Source organism: Pollachius pollachius (genome assembly GCF_949987615.1).
Source record: "Pollachius pollachius genome assembly, chromosome: 6".
NCBI lineage: Eukaryota > Metazoa > Chordata > Actinopteri > Gadiformes > Gadidae > Pollachius > Pollachius pollachius.
The window spans coordinates 9,825,344-9,850,324 of NC_136939.1; the positions used below are offsets into that span (position 1 = coordinate 9,825,344).

A 24,981-nucleotide genomic window follows, 5' to 3' on the forward strand; every position below is an offset into this window, starting at 1 on the left:
AATCAGAATAAACACACAAACTGTCAACTTTATAAACCACTTGGTTATTGAAACATTAAAAAAAATCCTTAATGTGTAAGGCTATTAACAAAATAATCGATCTAGGCCAACTGCTTCAAAAAATCCGATGAATAGGACGCACATGTAAGTGCAACACCCGTTAACGTTTAAAGCCAACCGAGTTCCTTCGAAATAAACCCTGAATTGAGATGGATAATACAAACAGATACCAACATGTGTATGCCTACATAACCCTGTAAAGCTACCACCACATTATCGGGCAACAATAAAACAATCGACTTTATATACAGACGCAGTCCAGAAATGTTGACAAATTGCACGCTGAGCACGTTTATTAGCCTACCCATGTGTTTTCGAATGTACTTAAAGTACCAGAAAGAAACAATAAAATATGTGAGCCCTTAGGTTTAAAGCGCTTAACGACGTGCTGAGGTCACAATGGTGTAGGCCTACGGCGTGACGATCACACGCAAAGCCGCGTCGCCACAGACGAATGGGAAATAGCGCCACAGAACTGCAGCAGTAAAGATTTGAATGAAAGGTACGAGCTAAGGCTACTGGTCTTGTAACGATTCATAACAGTGGTAGTTATAGAAAGGTATGTTGCAAATGTATGTATCGGTGTAGGCCTAGTTTAGGGGTCGGATATACCTCCGATCTGTAGGTGTTATTGGTGTACTAAACTGTATCCTTGAAAAGTCGCAAACTGGCGCAGCGCCCACAAATCACTTCGTCATACGTGGAACACATGAGTTACTGTATGCAGTGAATGGAGATGTTAACATAGATGTGCATCTAAGAAACTGTGTTATTTTCTCTATAGACGTATGTAGTCTGTACCTTTAGTGGTTCATTTAAGATGTTTAACTGCCACATTATTCAGTTGATCAGACACCCAGATCAATTACAAGCCAAACAAAGAGGCTTGGGTAACACACATTTAGTTAAAGCAAGTAAAGCTAACCCTAACCCTAACCCTTAACCAGATAAAATTAAATTAAATCTTTCTAACTTGTGATGTTTCACTAGTGTGATAATTAAACCCCACACTGTCGACCAATCTTCACCTGTTCTAGTACTACTACTAAACGCAGTTTGTCACACTGTTGATAAAGTCAAGGACTGCTACACTTGACAAAGTCAAGAACAGTGTGTTGCACTCATTTCTCTCTCTCACTCACTCTCTCCCTTTCTCTCCCTCTCCCTTTCTCTCCCTACCTCCCATTGCAGATGCCAAAGGACTTGAGTCCCACACTGAACTGAGGCAGGGATTTTGATAATTGTTCTGGTACACAGTGGCAGTACCAGTTTTTCTCTAAACCTAAACAAGCAATACAACTGGAATCATGGGTGCCACTGGATATGGCTACTACAGAGTCACCATCTTTATCTGCATGTTTATTGGATACTCGCTATACTTCTTCAACAGGAAGACCTTTTCCTTTGTCATGCCTTCTGTGATGGAGGAAATCGAACTTGACAAGGATGACCTGGGTATGACGTTGTTGTTGTTTTTCTTCTTCTTCTTAAAACAACATAAAAATATTTTGTGGTGTGTTAAGGTTCGTCAGGGCTTATTTCCTTATTGTTTTTCAATATGTTTTTAGTTGATATCTGAGATCAAACATCAAATTGGCTATAGTGTTACATGGTTTTACATGTTTCATGTTTTCTTTGTGTGTCTGTGCGTGTACAGGCCTGATCACTAGCAGCCAGACAATGGCCTACGCCATCAGTAAGTTCATCAGTGGCGTCCTCTCGGACCGGATCAGCGCCCGCTGGCTTTTCTCCATTGGCCTCTTTGTGGTGGGGGCCATCAATGTGGTGTTCTCCTGGTCCTCCACTGTGGCCATGTTTGCCCTGCTGTGGTTCATCAATGGCCTGGGACAGGGCTGTGGCTGGCCCCCCTGTGGGAAGGTCCTCCGCAAGGTAGGCCTCAGAAAACTCTGGTTATATTTGAGAACGCGCAAGATGAGCAAAATCACCTGGCTAAAGATAAGTGCCCCTCTAGCGCCATTAGCACTTCTTTCTATTGCTATTATTATGTGTTAAGTCCTTTCCAAAGTCACACTTTGAATTCAGATGCATGTGCAGAGAGGGGTTAGCATTATGCACAAGGATAATTGCAGGTATGCAGATATGGGGAATCGAACCCAGTAACCTTGGGCTGGGAGTCAAACACCTTAACCACTACGCTATCTTCCCCCGAGTTCGTGGAGCAACTCGGGGGAACCAACTGTCTCTCTGTAGACACTTCCAGTGTGAGGACAGGCCATGCCTGGCCTGGTTCAGCCCCATAGGACAAGGAGTAAATGGAAAAGACTGAGAGATCTCTAACCGCCTGCAGCCGTCATCAGTCAGAGGAAATGTGCTACACACATGCGTATGTTGTTTATGATACTCCCCTACTATGTGATGGCATTGCCTTAGGTGTCGGAGGAAGAGTACACATTCCATCAGTTGGTTTTGGATACGGTTAAAAAATGGGAGGGGAGAATCCTACCCCCTGCTCTCAGGTAGGTGGTAGGACTGACCTGAGATAGGTTTTTGGCCTGGAGGAGGTCCAGAGCAGATGATGGGCATGGATGGCAAAACAAAACCCTAACGGTGTAATGTTATGGTCCCAATGGATTAACAAACACTGATTATAATAGTGGCTGAATGTTTGAGTGTATAGGTGGACATTTTGTAGTGTAACATTTTATTCGCTTTTGGAATTATTTTGAAGTCAATTATCTTTATACTTTACATAATATACTTAAACAAAAATGGTGGCTCTATGTGGTGTAAAAATAAATATTAAGCTAGCATATGTCATTGTGCAGGGGGCCCCTAGAGAGGCTGTCAAAGCGTTAAAGTTTAAGTTTGGGGGGAACAAAAATAGGCCTTGGCATGTGACCTGTGGGCCAGAGTGTAGCCTACAAGCAATGAAGATCAGATTACAGGAGGACACTTCTGGTTATAGCATCTTCAGCCAAAACAACTTAAATCAAAAGTTTCCCTCTCTGTGGCAGATGGTAGCAATCGCAGGCCTGATAGAGTTCAGGCCTGGTGCCTGAATTCAGGCTTGATCTCGGCCATGTATGTGTTCAAGAGAAGTGAAAATAGGCGTAGTCTATATAAGGAAGTCTTTTACCTTTGTATGTTTACACTGAGGATGGTCTGAATGGGACTGAAAACGTTTTGCACACCACTTTGGGTAGCACTTTACACTTTTATGCAATAAAAACTTATTGTTGCATCGGCTTAATGGTGTGCGAGTTCTGCTCCTTTTATTGTTGTCAAGAAAGGCAATTCTCTATGGTGTCTTTGAATGTATTTGTTCATTTCAGGCACAGATAATTTCACTTCCTATGAGCCCTGCAATCGTTAAGTCTATCTAGCCACCGTGGCCCCCATCATTTGAGGTCAAGCTTGCCTGGTTCCAGCACCTGAATCCCTAACCCCTTTGACTAAAATGTCAGCAATTCAGAGTATGGTGTCATTTGCTTGAGTGATCTTCAGGTCATCAGCTCGGGTAACCAGCATCTTGTAGATGGGACTTGAAAACAGTTTGCTGATGGAATCCGTGTCACCATAATGACGGCACGGCTAGTCTAGAAGCGAAGGGTTCGGATTTTGCTGTTGAGGATGTTTTTTAAAAAAAAACCCTGAAATATTGGTTCCCAAATCAAAAACGGAGAACAATGTTACTTGCGCAATCGTTATCTTCTTAGTGTTCAGTTGGTTTGAAGCGACTCCGGGCCCAGTCTCAGATGAAAAAAAACTCAGATGAAAGAAACTTCAGACTGCATTATGCAATGAAACGCAATAGATCTTCAGGATGATAATCAGGCCAGGGTCAGCCACCCATAGCAGGTGAATCAACCAGTGTATGGTCAGCAGCCTGAATGCCAAGCTCAGAGTAGAGTCTCACGTTACTGGTGCCAGAGGGTTGTCAAAGGCCAGAATTATATCGACACTATTTTCAGGCATGCAACCAACTCAGCATAAAGTCACCACCATAAACCTGACCACTAGCACACACAGTCCCTCATAAACATTTCCTAATGACCTAATGTGTTGCAATTCTCCTAATGGTGACCTGAACACAGACAAGATGTACCACCTTTTTTCCTCTTGAGTTTGGAGTCAATATTAATCTACTGACTTTGTTATTCTTAAAGGGGACATATCATACCACCAGGTGTGAGTGTGATTAGCCATTACAAGCCGTTTTCAGATGGACACGCCAACCTGTGATGTCACAATGCTGCACATTGTCCAACCTGCTTGTAATGGCTAATCACACTCACACCTGGTGGTATGATATGTCCCCTTTAAGGGTTAAACTATTATAAACATTTTATTGAGTGAATTACAATTCAATATGAATATTTAAAAAGATCATAAGATTGCTTTAAAAAGGGTTGCTAGGATGTCCTAACCCCTACCCTGTGTCTGAATTCATTCCAAGTCGCTTTGGATAAACGCACATGCCAAATGAAAAAAGAATAATGTCTGATTCTTATAGCCTTACTGCTATCTATCTTTATTTTTGTACTTTCTTTTCGGAAACTTGGTTGTAAACCAATTTTTTTATAACAAAGGGTTGCCACAACAAAATTGCCACGACAAAAAAATTGCCATAACAACTAACCCCTCTCCATGTGTGGTTTGCTGTCCAGTGGTTTGAGCCGTCCCAGTTCGGTACGTATTGGGCGGTGCTGTCCTGCAGCATGAACCTGGCTGGCAGCCTGGGCCCGCTCATGGCCACCGTGCTGCTGCAATACTATGACTGGAGGACCATACTCTCCGCCTCCGGCATCGTCTGCGCCGCCTTCTCGGTCGTGTGCATCGTGTTCGTCAAGAACGAGCCCACAGATGTTGGCCTGCCCGCTGTCGAAGCGGCGAAGAAGAAGGGAGCGAAGGGAGGTAGGGATACGAGGAAGGCCATTGCGCTCGTTTTACTATGCAATCTCTAACTTCATAACGTGGAGACAGTTGCTGTGTCATTGTTCATTTGGAAAAACGTATGAATTGGGTAACAGTTGACCTATCTTTAGCTTACTATGGCTTACACAATCTATTTCTTCAGATTATTGCATTTCACTGTTTAATATATAATATATATAACAACGTATAAGTGGGTAATGACATGCGTTGCCGTTCGTCACCATAATTCTTTCTATTCACCATTTTGAAAAGGAAACAACGAAAGCACACTGCGGGAGTTCCTGACGTCCCCGTTCCTGTGGGTGCTGTCCCTGGGCTATATGGTGGTGTTTGGGGTGAAGACGGCTGCCACAGACTGGGGACAGCTGTTCCTTATCCAGGAGAAGGGCCAGTCAGTGCTCATGGGTCAGTTATTTTAGCTCATATCTTATTGGTAATGCCGTTATTTCTATTTTAATCAGTGAGCTTGTTCTACTTTCGTTCTTATCGTATCATTTTTCTATATTATATATTGACAATTATCTTTTCGAGCTACTCAAAGAAATGAAACATAGTCTCTATAAAATAGCTATACAGCGATTCATTTCGAAATATCATTATTGTTACAGTAAGAATATGTGCCGGTTAAAACATTAAAATAGGAAAAGAGCACAAAAAAACAGATTATTACCCTTCTTACTGGTGTTTGTGTAGCCTGGCAGGGTGTTGGTTCTCTATGTCTCTGAGGCTGTTGACTGGTTTGCCAACAGGCAGTTCCTACATGAGTGCCCTGGAGGTTGGGGGCTTCGTTGGCAGCCTGGCTTCGGGGCTCCTCTCTGACCGAGCCGTGGCCCGAGTGAGTGACCGTACAGGGCTTGGCCGACCGTTCACATAGACGGCTGTTAGCCTCTGTATCGCACACAGCACTAGATCCTCAAGGGTTCTAACAACGAATCAACTGGACCTCCTCCTCATCCCTACAAATTGGCCTTCAAACTTTTAAATGGCTTACACATTTTCGGGTAATTGATTCAAAGCGTGGCATCCGGTGGGATATCTTGCATCACTATAAATGTTTAAATTAACTTCAAACATATTTGATTGACATCATGAACGTTGTTATGTCATGGCAGTATTTCCCCATCCGGGGAGGCTGCTTAGTACCTGTCTCTTATCTTCACTCGCACTCGGTATTAACTGTGTCTCGAGTGCAAATAGGAACTGCGATAATGGAAAAATGTCTTCTGCACAATCTCAACGTTCCTCCAATTCTAATTCCATCTCGCCCTGCCTGACAGCAAGGTCTGGGCACCCACGGAAACCCTCGCCATGGCCTGCTCCTCTGCATGATGTCTGGCATGTTCGTGTCCATGTACCTCTTTAGAGTCACCATCACAGCCGAGGTCCCTGAGGTAATTGGAGCACTCCAATTCATACCATCAGATTTGCGTTAAAATCCCCATCACCATTATTTGTGGGTTTTAAGTGTTTGGTGTTGTTTTTCAGGAGGCCCCTCTTTGGCTCCAAGCCCTTCACCCCATCTCAGTTTTGATTGGCCTGTCGGAGAAGGAGGTATGCTTGTGAACTCCCCTGGTTTAAAGTACAGTACAGTTAACCACCAGTATACTTATCTTGGAAATTATGAGCGACAATTGACCCCTTTGTTGTAATTGATTGAATCCCTAACAGATCTGGATCCTGTTCCTGGGTGCTTTGTTTGGATTCTCTTCTTATGGACCAATTGCTCTCTTCGGCGTAATAGCCAGTGAGAGTGCTCCGTCAAACTTTTGCGGAACGTCCCATGCTGTTGTAGCTCTAATGGCTAACGGTAAGCCTTCCTATTTCACCAATCATTCCGGGGAGCCTTTAACTAAAGGTGAATTACAGTATATGGCATGCTGATGACGGTCATTCACGACGAGCAAGTAGGGACTGGGCTTGTTGCTCAAGGATGCTCAACGGTAGTTTGGGGACATTGGGGTGGTTTTCAGCCAGGGGTGGAACACTTAGTTTATCCCAAAGACTTCCCATTTAGAGTGAATTCTACTAATATATTCTACATTTGCTTTGTTCCACAGTTGGTGCTTTTGTGGCCGGACTCCCGTTCAGTACCATTGCCAAAAATCACAGCTGGGACATGGCCTTTTGGGTAGCTGAGGTGGCGATGGCCGCTGCCACTGTCTGTTTCTTCCTTATGCGCAACATGCGTACCAAAATGGGACGGATTGCAGATAAAATGGACTGATATTTTTCCTGGGTACAATGTTTTCAAAAGTCCCCACTCTGAAAGCAGAAGCTTGGGCTGCTGACTGCAAAACTAATCCGAAAGAACCAACCACTGTATCTTTGGACGACTCATCCCAAGAAACCACTTCAGATCTTATCTTTACAGACCTTGTATTCATTGTTAACAAACTATTCACAGTTCTAGATGTTAAATAACAGTTGCAATAGCCACGTGAAACAACTTACAATTTATAACCAGTATAGTGACTGCAGGTTCCACTGTTGTACCAGTTGCTGGTTGTTTGATCACTTTATTAAGAAAAAGTCAACAGGAGCTAATTTGGTGGACTTAATTCACTGAATGTATGCCATTCATTGCTTAGTACACTTTCAGTGATACATTTGCTTGAAGTTGCAGAATGTTTACTGAAGACTTTTTATTTATAAAATCTACATATATGGGTTGATGTTTGAGTATAAGACACTCAATACATATACATCTCATTCATTCTTTAAAGAAAAATAAAAAAAGTTATTTTTGTACAGCACCGTATTGTATTAAAAACAGAATCGTCAACAGAATCAATGTTTTGCCCCTTCCTTTGTAACAATTTAGTAGATGGATGATTTGGAATATCTGCAAGCTGCGGTTAAGAAGCGCTATATATTCACGTCAGCCATGCAAAAACATTGTGCTCTTAAGCAATTTCAAAATGATCTTGCTACCATGGTCTATCACAACCAATCTTCCTTTGTAATGCATTAATTTCACTCACTACAATTAAATATATATAAAAATGGGACAGGTATAAAATGCAATGTAAAATAAATTAAACAAACAATTGCACACCTTTATATAGTCCATTTACTCTAGTTTGCATTTAGTTTTCCGCAATGGATTGCAAAAAAGCATAGACTGACCACATTTTTTTTGTTTATTTATAACAATCACACAGAAGATACATCTATAAACAAGAAATTAAAGAAAACGTTCGCATATCCTTGATACAGATACCTAAAAAACCACATTAATTGCTAGTGCTGGAATGCATCAAACCGCTCAAGGGTGTACTTTTGTTTCTCGGCATTAATGAAGCCATTATCGGCCATGAGCATGTATTTTATTAGCTTAACTACTCTGAGAAGTCCTCGGTAAAAGTAAGGGTTTTATTGGGGTGGAGGGGTGGGTCCGTTGTACGGATGGGTTAAGAAAACTGCACGTGAACAAGAGATAAGGAATAAAAGCTTAAAAACGCCCTAAAACACTGTATTTTCTCCTCATAAAACAATATGACACGAAGCGTGTTGCCCTGCTGGGAGTATCAGCGCTACTGCCCTTGATACATACAGTATACTGACCAGTAAAAAAAGCATCTAATGGAATGTTATCCACTCAGGTGAGCGCTTCCGAGTTGACAATTAAGCTCTTCCTGGAAATTATAAACGTTTTCAGACGGTAACTTGCCCCAAACAACTAACCCCCCAACCCATCCCATCCAAAGGAAACCAATGGTGTCAAATTTATTGTACAAGTCATCCCACGGCATCCAATTTGTGGATGTTGATCTTGAAACTTGTATTCTTATCTAAAAAAAACAACTGAAAACTTGTGTCTCTCCCCTCCCCCCCTTCCCACCCGTCTCTACAAATCACACTACTAAAAAAAAACAGTATTTAGAAAATAGTTGGTAAAAATATTCCCCTGAATTGTACAAGAAAAGAAATAAAAGGAGGAACAGGGAGCGCTGGGTCAAACAAGTCCGGTGACGGCGAACCGCTACTCTGCATCTTCCTTCTTTTTGTCCTCGTCTGTAGATGGGGCCTGGAACGAAAAGTGAAAAGGATAAATATCAGCGTCAACGCCCGAGATGGCAGAATGGTCGCATTGTCACTATTACATTTATAGTGAAATTGTCTCTAATTTTAGATTTCCATTGTTGTCGTTTGGTGAGCTCCTAGCGTTAGCGCCACAGCTACGTGACCTCTGGGCCTCACCTCATCCTTGGCCTCGCCATTCTCCGCGGGGGCCTCAGCTTCCTCCTCTGGCTTGGGCTTCTCCACCTCCTTGGCCTTTTTGGGCTTTGCGGGGGCCTTCTGCAGGTAGTTAAAACCACATGGTGACGATATGGAACCGGTTGGTTCAGGGAAACTCATAGCAAATGCAGTTTGGTCGTTGATATAAAATAGAATGAATTGAGATGTCCAGTGAAGATCTTACCTTTATCTTTTGCTTGGGCTCTGCTGTTACAACGGGTGCTGGAGCAGCTCTCTAAAATAAATAAATACAAGGTTATCTTTCAATTCAAGACGAATAGAGCAGCATATATAAATAATTGGGTACAGAGATTTGTACGCACATCCTTTAGTCTTGACGACGTCCTCCTGGCCTACAGAGAAACAAATAGATTTGAAATAAATAAATGGTAAGTATAGCTCCCCCTGGAGGGAATACACAAAAATATGTGAAATTTGACAAAAATAAAACAACGAACTAACACAACGAAATTAAACTTACCGAATCACCGGCTTCAGCTTCATCATTCTGTAAAGAGAAGAAGAGTATTAGCAATGGGAGTAAACACATTTGGGTTAACCCCAATATGCATCGAAGTCATTTAATCGAATTAAATTATGCATTAATGAAATAATGTGTCCGTGGTTATTTAGAAGAGCGTTGTAACATTGAATGAGGCGTGGCAAGCGTCTACCACGCCTCCTTGCGGCCCATTCGCTGGCATTACGAGGATCTCCAAACATCCACAGTCCGCCCCCACCCCCACCGAGTCAGCTAGAATAATACATGTTCCCGCCATCCATTTGAAATTGTAAACTCCGAGATGCCCCCGAATGGATAGCAGAAAACACGACAACCCCCAGCAACAAGAGTGGCGCTGTGATGTTGAACGATCGCCATTGCATAACCTGCAACTGGCAGGCATGAGCCAAGAATAAATCGAGAAGACGATAAGAAAGACGGCGTATGCTATAATAAACACATTCCGCTAATGCTACGAGAAACGTGCATTTAATCACGATTGCGAAACAATTGCGCCTCATTGTTTCTTTTTTTAAGTGTGGCATTACGGAAGTAGGAATATCGTCCGAGGGCGTCTCTTTCTAAGCGGGAAGACATAAAGAGACACGGCCAGTTCGAATAAGCCATGGCAATCTTCCGAAATGCCATGGTTCATAGCCCGACGTTACCATATTTCAGTACGATCTTAATCACGCCTTCGATAAAATTCTCACCAGTTAACTTCCAAATGGCGGAAACAACAGATAAAAATGCAACGGTCGATACGTCTAACTTTCTCTGCACATTTACGACCAAACGACAAAGAAAAAAACTCTGGCATTGGGGGGGGAATGTTTTTCCCCCATTGAAATATGCTCGTTGCAATCGTGATGTTGAACCCAAATAAATACAGCTGAACCTTAAGAAACATTTCAACAGATTTAATCACTGCACGGAAATATAAAACTCGATCCTGCCACTTTAAAAACCAAACCAGTGGATACGTTCAAAACTACTTGCTGCAAGCGCGAAGACGTTGCCATTCTCGCAGTAGAAAACAATGCACACGAATGGATTCATGCAAAACACCAGGCAGACAGTTCAACGCAATTTGAGAAACAGTTTATAAATGTTATTCAGTGCATGCATGAAAGAAAATATAATTTTACTCACTTTCATCCTCCTTTTCGGCATGGTTGATTTGGTGTGGTTTGTAGCGGGAAAAAGCGCCGAAATGTATTAAGATACAGCCGAAGATACTGTAGGAAATTCTGTTTAAGATTCTAACTAAGGTCTATTACAGCGAAGCGAGACGATAATGTTCCATTGGAACAGAAACTAGCTCAAACCGGATTGGATTCTCCCCCTCCCTCCCTATTCAAATCATTACAGAGCCGACCTGATGGACAGGACACTCCCCGCCCCTGGTGGCAATTGATTGGCTTAAACGGTCGTCAACAACACGATTTCAAATCTTAGCCATCACCTGTGTGGGCAAATTTCAATGCCAATCACAAATATGTAGGTTATTTGTCTTTCCTCCCTCATATGCCGCCAAGTCAAAATGGGTGGCTGTTAGAAATTAGAAAACAGACTTTGGCGCTTCGACTTTAGGAATCTAAAATACCGAGCGTTTTCCCTCCAAAAATAAATGTAATAAAAGGCTTCAGTCTTTCATCATTTTAATATAATCATCATTTTACAAAGGATTACCTTAGCATTACGTATATTGGCATCAGCCCTTAAGAGGGGCGTGTGCTCGTCAAGTCAGAGCTTTAAAGCCTACACAAGCTGGGGGAAATGGCGACATATTATCCGTTTATTAGGTCTTGGACCCGCTCTTCTTCTTTGCACATAGTGTTTACATCAATTACTTGCTCTTAAAGGATCATTCAATCATTTCGACAAAAATGAAACAGTCTTTCCGTCGATGTATTTAATACGAATCGTGGCAGAGAGCTCCTGATGGAGTATGGCGACGTTAGTTCCCCGATGGCAAGGGGCATGTCCTTGAGCAGACGGGAACACGCCTACCGAATCCCGAGTCATTTCTCGTGTCGCAGGCATTCTTTCTAAAACCCCTCTTAATATGAAAAGCTCCCGGTTAAATTTGCTCCCGTCTAATGCATAATGTATCTCGCCTAATGTTACCATATATACTATTTCGAAAAAATAAGGGGGGGGGGGGGGGGGGGGGGGAGGTTACATTTCACAGGTCCGCTAAATACTATCCGCGATCTTCGATGACTTCTGTATTCTACCATATAGTAATCGCCGTGTTTGCAGAAGGGTTATGGTGGCAGGATCTCCTTTTTTTTTGCTACGGCTACGCCAAACGTAACAGAACAATTAAACTAAATATCTTCTATAAAACCAGCCTCCTTGTGGGATCTCTGAATGGCCGCATCATGAAAGTTGGCCAATAATAGTAACCGATACTTGCAACCTCGTTTACAAAGTTCGCCTAATCACTAAGCAAAGACGTGGCATTACAGATTCTGATCAAAGGGAAAGGTGGTTATTGTTGTTTTGGTGGGTCCATATTTGATCCTGTCTTCATCAGGTATGGAAAGGAGGTTAAGGAGAAAAGATAGGAAGAGAAAATGGCAGACCTGTCATATCGACATGCCGCCATATGAGGGGAAGCCAACCCCTCTCCCGCTTCCTTTCTCACTATCTTAAAGGACGTCTAAACGTGTAAGGATATCCTAATGGTAAATTCTTTCCCAACAAGTTGCATAAAGTGCATATGTAGGCCTTGCCATATCTTTTTGGAAGCACAAAAGATTTATATTTGCAATGAAATTAACCATTTGATCGGTGGGTAGGCCTACTGAAATAGAGACCTCCTAATCCTTAGAGGAGGACCAGAAGGATGAAAGTAAAGGTGACCTTAGACAAATCCTCCATTGATCAAATCTCTCTCTCTCTCTCTCTCTCTCTCTCTCTCTCTCTCTCTCTCTCTCTCTCTCTCTCTCTCTCTCTCTCTCTCACACGTGTCACTGTGTGTTGCTTGGTCTTGCTGACCAACAACAGGTGGGAGGTGTGTGCACAGCTGTGATGAGTATTAGCCATGAACAAAGCCACTTGGACGTTAATGCTAATTCCCCTACAGCAAGTGACCCTGCGGTACTCGTTGGACAGGTTGAGCTGCCTACAAAACAAATGTTTGCCTCTCCAATTTATGAGTGAGTTATAAGCACTACAGGCGCACACACGGAAGCCGATGGATGGGAAGGGTGGGACTGGGGCCGACAGGAATGTCTGACAAGGTTGGAGGGAGAACAGTCTCAGCCTCTTCCATGCATTCTGACAGTACAGGCTGGCTCTGGGAGGCTAGAGGGAGAGTCCACCTCTATGCAGTGCACCTCCTCTCGCGCTCTGCAACTTATTAGTCCCTTCTCTCTTCAGGAGAGAAAAGTGGGGTAGATGAAACGATGTGCAAACCCGATGTGGAACCACTGACCAGGTCATGGCACTCGGCACAGTTAAGTGGATTTTTTACTCAGGAGTGAACGGTGGCCTTCCCATCTGGGGTGGCAAGTAAGCCAGATTACCCTATAGCTGGGTGAAGGAGAGGGGGCGGGGGCAGTAGCAGGACACTTCCTATGATTCATAGGATGCACAACGCACCAACGCATTAAGAATGGTCTTAGAAAGGTTTAGACCCTCCATTATGAATGGTTAAGGCGGTTAGGGTTGTTTTTAATGTTAAGTCTCTTTTTCTTTTAATGTTAGACTTGTGAGAATTGGAAAGTAGTTTTGGTCAACATGAAATGTAGAACGTGATTCAGAGTCCCCAGTTTGTGGATGCTTCTTAAGCATTATAATAACTAATGACCAACTGTTTTGGAACATGATGTAAGTGTTTTGCCTCAGCATGAGCTAACAGGAAGAAACATGTTGCAACAGCACGTACACTTGAAATCAGTGATATTAACACAGAGCGTACGGAAACATCTGCTACGTCATGTCAAATCTCAAATAATGTCTAAGAACAAAGGGACAATGTTACAATCTGAAAAGAGTGATGTTCAAGCTTGCGTCTTGAACATCACTTTCTTAACAACAAATGTTTTCCTCAAGGTCTCAACATCGGTCCGTGGAGGTGGAAACACTCACTGTCTCTGCTATGAATGGAGAGCCAATATTGTGAAACCTAGCTGCAGTGAGAAACAACCGGATGGTTTCGGCTACCAAGTCAGGAAAATGTAATAAGCCATAAACATTAGGCCTTATGATCTCCAGGATCATACGTCAGACGCCCCACTGCTCTAGGACAGACTTTAGGGAGTTCCATGGCTGGCCCAATCACCCCTGATATGTTTCCTGTGTTTCATGGAAGCCTACTTTGCGCTCCCTGCATAATACCAGCTGTGTCTGGACTGGGTTAAAACATCCAGGCCACAATTGTCTGCCCTGCTCTCATAAAAAATAGAGAGATTTGGCCAGTACTCCTTAGTGTTGCCTGTCCATCTGTAGTCATACGTCCAGATGTTTGGGAACACTTCAAAATTTTGGTACATTCATTAACCAATAACTACCATTTGTTAATGCCGTAATGAGCATTATCAACAGTTAATTAACAGTTAACTAATGATGTAGTCGAGCAACATCACAAGGGAGTGAGATCTGTACAGAATATTAGCATGGCTGTTATTTGGGCTTAGGCCGAATGCCATGCTTACAACATAAGCACACCCTAACCCCTATGCTCATGGTATATAATAATGCTTTTTACTGAATTAACTAATGGAAATTCATGGTTAATGAATGTACTCTTCTTGTGAAGGGTTACCAGATGTTTAAAATACTGTACTTTCTATGTAAAGCGTCATCGCTTTACATAGAAACATGTACGTATCTTCGTACTCCTATGTACATATAAAGGCATTGAGCAACATGATCTCTTTATTATGTATTTCCCGTCCAAGGTGAAAGCACCGTGGATGAGGACACGTATGGCGCTTTACCATTTTTGTGTACGGTAATCCTCTAGAGTCCTCTAGTGGTAAAAATGCCTAACTACACTCCTCAACGATAATAGTTGACAGAGATCTGCTCGAGGTTGTGAACTAGTGTTCAACAACCGTTATCTCTACACCGCTAGTCACCGGTCAAACGGTTTTTATCACAGGCTTATCAGTGTGCTGTTTGACTTTGACGCAGAGGTGATTCATTCAGTAGCCGCCTCCCCTACCAAAAAGTCATAGTCTGTCATAGCTCCTGACCAAATGCCTTTTGAAGCCGGGAGCATGAGTCTGATACGAGGCTGAGAGAGGGTCCTGAAATGTAGCGTTACCCCGGTCTACTGCAACATAACTTCCGGAATCTTAAATTCTGAGCTTTACACGCAAATGAACACTCTGGGATGAAGTAATGTCCGAAACATATCACGGAAACAGATATCCCTCTCTCTCGATGCTAAACCAATGTCACGGAAAGTCCCGTGACATTGGTACATAACGTACATTTGGAGCAAATGGGACAACATTGCCTTCAGGGCGTTCTGGCTCACCCTAACCTAAAAATAACACGGGATAACACTGGTCCCCAGGGTGAAAGTCTCTTATTTGACCTATTCATCTACCACGACCTCATCAATGTATGTAATTTGTTGTCACCTGACTCCCCAACACCTTTCTGGCCAACGGGTAGCAAATGTCCCTCTATCAAAAGTCCCTCCCCCTCTCTCACTGCTAAAACAATAGAACGGGATGTCCCGCCCTCTCTCTCGCCTACAACGCACATTTGGAGCATCCCGTTCCTGCGTTCCAACGTGAAATGTGAACGCCTCGGTAAGAGATTACACAGTGATATAATCAGAAACGTGACGTAAACGATGAGAAAAAAAATGTCGATTACTTGAAGATACATCTATTGTCTGTTTGTTTGAAACGTTTTCTTTGTCTAAAGTTTTTGATTTTCATCAAAGGATTATTCCGGTTTAAACGACGTAAATGAAAGGCAGTATGATCTTTTGAGTACCAACAACACCCCCTGTCGGTCGATTTATCTTCCTTCAAATACATTTTTTTTGTATGTAGGTGTGGTCGAGGCTAAGGTATTTAAACTAACCAAAATATATGAGTAATCAGGGAGGGATACAGTAAGTTTACAATACAAATCATCCGGTTTTTCATTTGTCAGTTAAAATATATGTAAGCTACATGTGTTATAACACATATCATCTGCTTACTAGCAAAGCAATGACATATATTGATATACATTTGAAAGTTACAGTCTACAACCGTTTCCATCTAATAATCATAATAAAATATATATATATTTTGAAAGAAATAAAATAACATTCTCAAAGGGCTGAACAGGCCAACTATTTATGAACCCCCCCTGAAGATGGGTAAGCCCTCCTTCCACACACACACACACACACACACACACACACACACACACACACACACACACACACACACACACACACACACACACACACACACACACACACACACACACACACACACACACACACACACACACACACACACCCTGAAATGTTAGTCAGCCAACCACTGCGGTGCTACGGCCACCAGGTGACACCCAGGTATGCAAAGCAGATACAAGTCATAATGGAGCTGCAGGGATGGACTTTGTTGCCTGCGTGCGTATGTGAGGGCAGGGTTTAGGCCCTTCAGCCCAGCAAGTGCTGTTTCAGGAAGCGAAGTCATGATCCATGTCGCAGTCCCACCGAGCGGTCTGTCATGAGGTGAGTGAAAGTGGGTACTAGGGGGGTGATTTTCTGTGCTTGTGCGTGTGGTATAGAGTATTTTATGTCCTTATTTTCTTTAAATAAAATAAGTGGTTTGAGGAGAACCGTTAACTTAATAAGAGGCTGTCATTGAAACAGAATGGGATGAATGATGTGTTGAAGCTCGGGATCAAGGAATCCAAGACAGCCTGTTGGAAATGAGCCCCGTGCTCAATCGAAACTGACTTGGACTGAGAAAGCTTAATTATACAGCTGATGACAGTTACAGTTAGTTTTTCCCGCTTTGAACTTGCTGCCGTTTTCACTGTTAATCATCAAAATCTAACCAGGGGAACACACAGTAACTGACGGCAGAACTGGTTTCAAAATATTTACCTGGGGTGGGGATGGCAGACAATAAGGTTTAAAAGGTGTGCTTAGTAGTGTTTGTTTCATGACAGGTTTGTTTCATAAAGGACTTTTAAGGTAGGTCTGGTTAGGACTCATGAGGCATTGAGAAAAAAAAATGGTAGTTACAATAGAAAATAACGATGGTAGTTATAAGATGCATTATGTCATAGTTACTTCCATCCATTAGATAAAACCTGAATCTCTGTGTAAGCATTTTGTATTGATATCATGTTTCCTTATTCTTTTGCTTCATAGTTTTGCTTCATATTGACATCCGACATCTGAAAAAGGCCCCATTCTTGTTGCATCACAGAGTTGATGTAATGGGAATCAGTATAGTATTAATGCTAAGTGAATCTTTCATTAAATGTGAGTTTCCTTCACAACGCATAACCAGGGCCGTAGCCAGGTTTGAAAAATAGGGGTGTCATGAATTATTAAGCGATAAATTAATCATTTACTAATCTCTGAGAAGTTCTCAACCGCTGATTTTGTATACAGTTGTATTTCGTTTTTTTGGTTTTATCTCTAGAAAATGACCTCATAGCTGGCTATGGGCATGCGCATAACTCTTTTTTATCATGGTCTGTATAAAATAGTGTTTTTGCTTTTGTCTTTCAGAATCTGAAGAAGAGCATGACTCATAAATGGACGCTATGTACAAATACCTGCTCGCCTTTCTCCTGCTGTTTGGATCTGGAGGTCAGCATACATATGCATTAAGTGCTTTTAATGCAGCTGATAAGTTGAAGAGAATAATTGAAAGGGAGATTAATAAATATCGATTGTTTGTGTGTGTGTGTGTGTGTGTGTGTGTGTGTGTGTGTGTGTGTGTGTGTGTGTGCGTGTGTGTGTATGTGTGTTAACATTCTAACCTTTTACACTGACACCATTTCTACCAGTTTTTTCACTCTTTTATATTTGAACACCATTTGTACAATACAATGTTTACCATGGCAGAAGAGATGAAAACTGTACTAATGCATATAGAATAAATATGTATTTTAATATACATTTGAATTAGTTCAAGGCATGTTTGCTTCTGGACTAGTTGTAATGAAAAGGGGGCCTTTAGCAAAGGTTCGCCGAACTGAAAGAAAAGTAAAGAACATTCTATTCATGTTCAGGCCAAGCCTGAAACCAGATTGATGATGGTTCGTCCAGAAGTAACAACGGCCAATTCACCCTTTTCAAACTAAAAGATTTACCACCGAAACAGACAATTGAGGTGAACTATGTATGCCATCAGTAATAATTACTTACTACAGTGTGTCTCTGTACTGTCTATGATTTCCAATGATAGATGTTACATAACACAGTACATATTTGAAATATCTTTAACCAAACAGGTAAGCCTCATATGGGTACAAAAGGTATCATTGTTGAGCTATTTATAGCTGGTGCTGTCAACTGTTTATGAGATGCTTTAATCCAGAGTGTCAGTCAATTCAGATAAGAAGGAAGGTGGGTTTGGGTATATTTGTCACGGAAACCTGCAAGTAGGCTGTTGACATTTGGGATCAAACCCATTACCATTCGACTGGGGGTCAGCCTACATCCTAGCCTCTACCGGCCCCCATGCCCAATATATTTATCCTGTGCAACCTAATGTCAACTTTAAAGGGGTTGTTTATAAGCAAATATTAATTGGAGTAGGATTTGATTTAGGCAGACCAATTACGCAGAAAATGTTGACAGATTAAATTCCTTTTGACAGACATTGTCAGACTTTGCCGCAGGTAATACGGGAGGTCTAAGAAAAGGAAATGTCTGTACATTGCCAAGATCCTCCTCTCATACTTTCAAAGAACACTACAACAACAACAAAGGACTCTCATCTGGAAGAGCTAGACCAGAGATACAATAGAGAAGTTAGAAACCCAAATAAAATAAACAACCGGTAATCATAAATTGCCTGAAGACATTATTCATTATACATAATACATTTGTCGGGATACTTTAGACACAGTTGGGGGGTTCGAGCCAAGCTGGAGGGTTCTGGCTTCAAACATTTATGTGTGCAGCCTACCTATGGGCCTCCTTGAGCAAGATGAGCCTAGCCATATTTTCTCATTAATGTATGAGAAAACATTCTCTCGTTCAGAGCAATAACGTTCAGACGCTTTGCATGAGAAGGAATGACTGAATATTGAATAGTAATGCAATGGCTTGGTTGCTGTTTTTTTCTCCCAGTGGGGGCGCAGCTTTCCCTGGACCCTCTGAGCGCGGCCGTACTGCGGGGCTCCAATGTGAGCTTTAAAGCCAACGTGACCGCGGAATGGAAGGTCATGACCTGGGACGTCAGCAACCTGCTGGTGTTGACCATTCTCAGCACCACCGGCGTCATACAGTCCTTGCCGCGTTACGTAGCGCGCAACATCTCCACCGGCAGCACAGAGGGCGCCTGGGAGTTTAGCATTGTCAACGTTCAGAAGAACGACAGCGGCCCGGTGGTCTGCACCATCCAGGGCCCCATTGGGTTCAAGACAGCCACGCTCCAGGTGCAAGGTACCACCACCACCAACAACGACAACAACAGCAACAACAACAACAACAACAACATATCAATATTTTTATTAAATTATAATAAGAACACAAATAGTTTTGCTTGATCATACTATTTTTAATTTTGCATTATTATTATTATTATTATTATTATTATTATTTATTATTTATTTTGTATTATTTATTATAAACTCTTTTCTTGGTTGCATTAGTACCAGCCAGGTTATTTTGCATTTAACGGTTCATGCTGATGTCATGCAGATGACACTTTGACTGTGAGGGACTGTGAGTTGAGTTGATGTTGACATTGATTGACTTTCAGTGTAGTGTGTTTAGTGGTAAACGGCTGACTAGTATTCTATCTGAATCATCTCTGTTGAAGGAAGAGCTCGAGAACGCGCTGAGATATCAACCTTTCAGGGGGTACTTAAATCAGACATGGGTCGCTCCCAAAGGATGGATCGAGAAACATCCATCCCTTGCTCTGCAGGGATGGATGTTACATCTGTGCTACATTTCCTATTTCAGTGGCAACAAAACATGTCAGCGAGGAGTGACAGGGGATCTGTACGGATGTGTAGTATGAGGCTCCATGATAGCATAGAGGAGAGTAAGCGATGCCTGTAGGACACAAATTCATGTGCTGCAGTGCTTGATCATGTATGCACCTGCTTCTTCGACATGGGGAGTGTGTGAAGCCTTTTTCTTGAAGCCGCTTTCAAAATGTTGCATATTCTACATGAGGGACGTTATGTCTCAAATTAAAACAATGCCATTTTCTTTGTTGATGGCTGACATATCCTTCTTGCTAAGTCTGAATTAAGTGACAGAGATTTTGATAAAGATGTTCGCTCTGTCAGAGTTTTGCAGGTCTTTACTCTTTTTATTGGTCGGTGAGGTTATCCTGGCTCATCCAAGTCTGGCATGCCTGTGGTGCTTTTAAACCTTCTGGGATGTGTTATTATGGTTATTATTATTAGTTGGATCTTGGTTTGATGACACTAAACCTTGAGTGTAGCACTTCCATTAAAACGCCCGTCTCTGATTGGCTGTTTTGCTAACGATGTTCCCGAAACATATAATGACACCAGCCACCTAAAGTCAGCAGTGCAGCAATGCATTGAAGGAAACATAAATAATGCATTGGATATATGTTATGTATGATGAATATATTGTATATATATCTATCAATGTTGTATTAAATATATGCAGCAATAGGACAGGTTTTTACCCTTTAGCTTGGGTGGTGTTCAGATAATGGTGATTGCTTAACTTGTGAAAGGAGGTCAGAGCCTTGGAGCTGATGGATGTGGAGGATGATTGGTTGATTTAGCCAATCAATCATGTATCATTCTTTGAACAGTTCTAAGTTTGTGGACCCCAGAGTATTGTATACCAATGACCTGACCCCTCTCGATGACAATTACCTTGAAGACGACTGACTGTCTGTCTGTCTCTCTGTCTTTCCCTCTCCCTCTCTCTCTCTGTCTTTCTCTCCCCCTCTTTGACTCTCTCTCTCTCTCTCTCTCTATATATATCTTTGTTATCGGCCACTCTCTCTCTCTCTCTCTCTCTCTCTCTCTCTCTCTCTCTCTCTCTCTCTCTCTCTCTCTCTCTCTATATATATATCTTTGTTATCGGCCTCTCTCTCTCTCTCTCTCTCTCTCTCTCTCTCTCTCTCTCTCTCTCTCTCTCTCTCTCTCTCTCTCTCAGAGCGAGGCACAATGAAAATCTTGTCCGGGAACCAGACAGTGAACCAGGACCAACAGGCGGAGTTCCGGTGCGAGCTGGCCGGCTGGTTTCCCGCCCCTGAGGTGAGCTGGCTGCTGGACGGTCAGCCGGCCAGCGCCAGCCTCTACAACACCACCTTGCAGGACCAGGGGACAACCTTCAACGGCACCAGCGTACTCACAATGAAGGCGGTCCGGGACGCAACGGTACAGTGCCGGGCCTTCCTCTCGGCAGCCACCGCCCTCCAAACCGTCTACCTGTTGGTTGGTGAGTTACTTTAATTTTCCTTCTTTTAATAATAATAATAATAATAATAATAATAATAATAATAAAAAAATTGTATTGCACTTTATATTTCAGGAATCTCAAAGCGCTACATACAAAAAAGTTCAAAAAATAATCGATGAGAATAAATGCAATTAAAAGAATTGCATTATTTGCATCTGTTTTAATTGCATTGTCCACGGGTTTTTGACACTGAACAACAGAAATGACAGGAAATGGGATTTATGGCTTCTCTGTCTTATCAGTGTTTAGAATCTATTGTGATAAAGTGGGGGAACCGGGGGATGATAGAAGGTCAGGATGGTGCGGTGACTAGGGTACTCCACTCCCAGCCGAAAGGCTCTGGGTTTGATCCCCCAAATGTACACACAGTTTGCCTATAGGCATGGTGCCAACGCACCTGCTCTTCAATGACATGTAACTGAACTCTGAAATGGACACATTTCATACAAGTGTCATAGACACACACTAGTGGCCCTGTAGTAGTTATTTTACACTCCCCCTCATCAGTAGCATGAGCCAAACCATCCCATTTGAGTATTACATTGTGGGCTAGGGTTACCTAGAAGCTGACTCTTTCCATCTAATAGGGACACATTTGAAGAGCTTGCATTTCTTCACTTGCACTAAGCATACTACACGCACAAATACACACACACACACACACGCAAGCATGCACACACGCAAACACACATGCAAACACACACTGCAGCCATCACTTCAGTTTGAACCCAATCAAGCACCCAGGGCTATATCCAACCATATATCAAATGTTGATTGAAGTACGCTACATATTACAGATTGTAGTATTATAACAAATTAAGCTCAAAGGTGTGCGTGTGTGTGTGTGCGTGTGCGTGTCTTTGTGTAACCTTTGTTGACAGTCCCTACGCCAACCGACTGGACCGTCCTGATTGCTGTGGTTTTGTCCTTTTCAATCGCTGCACTACTGGTGCTGCTCATCATACTGATTTTCTTCTGCATCCGACGGAAGAAGGAAAAAGGTAATCAATGACTACAGATCTAGTGGGACTACAACTATGGCATCTGCAAAAATATGCTTCATATTCTTGTTGTTTCTTGTTGTTTCTAAATTAGTACAAATATTATTTTTACTAATTATAGAATATATGTTAGGAGGAAAATTTCATAACTCATCAAATAATCCAGCGCCAAACAAGCCCCTTACCATTAATAATAATATTTGAATTGATTACATTTGATTTTATATATCTATCTAATTCTTGTTCTATATCTATTTATGCTTTTTTCAGAAAAGGAATTAAGGTAAGGTGAAGCTACTGGCAATTCTTTTTAGTTTAAATGCCATCTCTATGATAGACATCTACGTGATCATTGACTATGCGTGTTCCCAGGGAAGGAAGGTTGCAGGGTCGAGCTGTTGCACCACGCCCCCGACAGGGAACCATTAACCTGGGATTTGCAATGGATGATCGAACAAGTACGGACCAGGGGCCTGCTCGCACGCACGCACGTACGCATGCATGCACACAAACACATCAAATATTGAACGTTTATACCTGAAAAAAATAACAGTTCCTGTGTCTGTGTGTACTAAACCATGTGTCCGATCCATGGAGAGCACCACTCACACACACACACACACACACACACACACACACACACACACACACACACACACACACACATATACACACACACATTCTGTAACACTCTGCTCTCCTCTCCCCTCTTTTGCAGGCATGACTCCAAATGTTGAAAGTGATCTAAGTCAGAACAACGACCCCCGCATTTATCAGGTAACAAAATCAACAAAGTTATTTCCAAGAAAACATAAGTAGTACTGTTGACACCATGTTAGCAACAGATGTTTGCATAGCACTGAGACTATTCCATTTGCAAATCTGTGTTGTTGTGATTGTACGTTGATATATATGTTAATTATGTGTCCCTACTTGCAACATATTATTCAAACATTAAATTAAACACTAAGTATACACTTGCTATGCCATTGGCCAATGGAGGGGGGAAAAAACAATGAATTATTTACACATTGTTATTGCTGATAACAAATTGTCATGAGGTTTATTTTGTCCTTGCCTCGGTTATAAAACTGTACTATACACAATATTCACAATAGGGAATGAGTATGAGTAGTACGTATCCGCCCTATTTTAAAGAACATCATTTGCATTTAATCCTTATCATCCACTCTCATTGGTTGGTTCCAAAACAGACTCTGTCTGCTAAAAATGTACAACATGGAATGTAATATGGGAAAAGAGATCCATCCACATTAACCCTTTTTATTTTACTTTTACTTATAGATTCCTCCGGTTGATAACCCAGCCCGGAACAGAGCCAATGACTTCCCCAGCGGCGAAAATGTCATGGAGTATAGAAAACACAGACACCTCACCCACGTGTGAAGATGTTCAACTTAAGCGTTTTATATTAATGCTATCTCTACACGTGCCACCATGTTTCTCTCCAAAAGTAAAGAAAGACAGTCAGAGTTGTGATAAAGGACCATCACTGTGATGTAAAACACAAATGAGATCAAGGTGCTAGAGAAAAAACACAGTTTACCTCCATACACGTAAATTATATATTGTTTTTTGTATTTTCTGGTAGATAAGGATACATTTGTGAATCTCAATGCCTGGAGATCGACATATTTTAAGCTTTAATATATATATTTATGGGTTGCTCTGCTGAAATTATGTTTATACTGCTCAACGGTAAGCCTCATAAAATGTGCCTGCCATGTGTCGAGACACAACCACAACCGTTTTAATTAAGATGCAATTAATGATTCTGTCTCCAGTCTTGTCCCATTTTGAGCTTTGTATGACGTTAGCCATGCATCGTGTGACAAAATCAAGCACGTTACACATTATGGTGCCTTTGTATGCTGCTTCCAGTTTATATAGCCAATCTTTGGTGGGTTAATGATCCCTGTTTTAATAGACAGATTCAGATGAGGTTAATTTATGAACTTAATCGATGAATACATTAGTAAATGTTAATGGTAAAGCATTAACATATTTGCCATTTAACACATTCTGTCTTGAAACACTCCCATCAAACAGTGTTGAATTAATGACACTTCTAATACAGAAGTTGAGCCACACTTAGTGTTTCATATCTAGATGATTAATAAATGAGTGAATTCTTTTTTCCCTTCTCCTACATTACTTAATAACTCATGACAGTAGGCAATTCATGAGAGGCAAGAATGTAAGACTCTACTAGTTATATAGTCTTATAGTAGTTAACTATAGTAGTTAGTGATTCAGCAGACACTTTCATCAAAGCCAAATGCAAGCTGAGATCACAAAGAACAACCAAAAACAGAAGAACTCAAAATATATAAAACAATACACAGAAGTGGACACGAGGCGGTTTATGAGATTCAAGATTTTGAGTATTCCTTTAACTTCTGGTTAAAACGAAAAAGATGGACTTATGACTAACAATGAGTCTATAGGAACATGTACACTGTGTCTGGTGGGCTGACCCCTTCAGAGGCTACAGGCCATAAAGTAGCTCCACTGCAATACGAACAAACAGCCAGGACCTTCTGGAAGCTACAGTGTTCATGGAGGGAGGAAAAAGGCGAGGCGTGAGAGTTAACTTGAATTGTGTGATAGAACATTGAATGACTCAATAATTAACTGGTTAG

At 41.9% G+C, this 24,981-nt stretch overlaps 3 protein-coding genes across 4 annotated transcripts; 2 read left to right on the forward strand and 1 right to left on the reverse strand.

Annotated features, from left to right (window-relative positions):
- Positions 1–507: 507 nt before the first annotated feature.
- On the forward strand, positions 508–7,939 carry slc37a4b (solute carrier family 37 member 4b). The gene is made up of 10 exons (XM_079737911.1): positions 508–562; positions 1,252–1,515; positions 1,718–1,950; positions 4,689–4,935; positions 5,209–5,361; positions 5,706–5,791; positions 6,234–6,347; positions 6,442–6,507; positions 6,625–6,763; positions 7,014–7,939. The coding sequence occupies exons 2-10, from the start codon at positions 1,368–1,370 to the stop codon at positions 7,178–7,180; spliced, it is 1,353 nt and encodes a 450-aa protein (XP_079594037.1). The 5' UTR covers positions 508–562; positions 1,252–1,367; the 3' UTR covers positions 7,181–7,939.
- Positions 7,940–8,082: 143 nt separating this feature from the next.
- hmgn1b (high mobility group nucleosome binding domain 1b) lies at positions 8,083–11,044 on the reverse strand. Its single transcript, XM_079737912.1, has 6 exons — positions 10,850–11,044; positions 9,677–9,703; positions 9,519–9,548; positions 9,380–9,430; positions 9,157–9,255; positions 8,083–8,983 (listed from the first exon to the last, which is right to left on the reverse strand). The coding sequence occupies exons 1-6, from the start codon at positions 10,868–10,870 to the stop codon at positions 8,939–8,941; spliced, it is 273 nt and encodes a 90-aa protein (XP_079594038.1). The 5' UTR covers positions 10,871–11,044; the 3' UTR covers positions 8,083–8,938.
- A 5,319-nt stretch (positions 11,045–16,363) lies between these two features.
- igsf5a (immunoglobulin superfamily, member 5a) lies at positions 16,364–24,363 on the forward strand. 2 transcript variants are annotated; one of them, XM_079738603.1, is made up of 9 exons: positions 16,364–16,400; positions 17,415–17,495; positions 18,987–19,301; positions 21,012–21,296; positions 22,199–22,318; positions 22,589–22,601; positions 22,691–22,809; positions 23,037–23,095; positions 23,624–24,363. In XM_079738603.1, exons 2-9 carry the CDS (start codon positions 17,441–17,443, stop codon positions 23,723–23,725), a joined length of 1,068 nt encoding a protein of 355 aa, XP_079594729.1. In that variant the 5' UTR covers positions 16,364–16,400; positions 17,415–17,440; the 3' UTR covers positions 23,726–24,363. The 2 variants fall into 2 exon arrangements, with proteins under 2 accessions (XP_079594729.1, XP_079594730.1); XM_079738604.1 differs by having other exon boundaries at positions 22,691–22,776.
- Positions 24,364–24,981: the final 618 nt, after the last annotated feature.

What these genes read in the sequence shown, in the direction of transcription:
- slc37a4b (XM_079737911.1), top strand. Translation starts at nt 1,368, where the DNA reads ATGGGTGCCACTGGATATGGCTACTACAGAGTCACCATCTTTATCTGC. An exon ending in ACTTGACAAGGATGACCTGG is followed by an intron (nt 1,516 to 1,717) that starts GTATGACGTTGT and finishes GTGCGTGTACAG; the next exon opens with GCCTGATCACTAGCAGCCAG. An exon ending in TTGGCCTGTCGGAGAAGGAG is followed by an intron (nt 6,508 to 6,624) that starts GTATGCTTGTGA and finishes AATCCCTAACAG; the next exon opens with ATCTGGATCCTGTTCCTGGG.
- hmgn1b (XM_079737912.1), bottom strand. Translation starts at nt 10,870, where the DNA reads ATGCCGAAAAGGAGGATGAAA. An exon ending in CGTCGTCAAGACTAAAGGAT is followed by an intron (nt 9,431 to 9,518) that starts GTGCGTACAAAT and finishes TATTTATTTTAG; the next exon opens with AGAGCTGCTCCAGCACCCGT. An exon ending in ATGGCGAGGCCAAGGATGAG is followed by an intron (nt 8,984 to 9,156) that starts GTGAGGCCCAGA and finishes TTTTCGTTCCAG; the next exon opens with GCCCCATCTACAGACGAGGA.
- igsf5a (XM_079738603.1), top strand. Translation starts at nt 17,441, where the DNA reads ATGGACGCTATGTACAAATACCTGCTCGCCTTTCTCCTGCTGTTTGGA. An exon ending in GCCTGCTCGCACGCACGCAC is followed by an intron (nt 22,810 to 23,036) that starts GTACGCATGCAT and finishes CCTCTTTTGCAG; the next exon opens with GCATGACTCCAAATGTTGAA. An exon ending in ACGACCCCCGCATTTATCAG is followed by an intron (nt 23,096 to 23,623) that starts GTAACAAAATCA and finishes TTTTACTTATAG; the next exon opens with ATTCCTCCGGTTGATAACCC.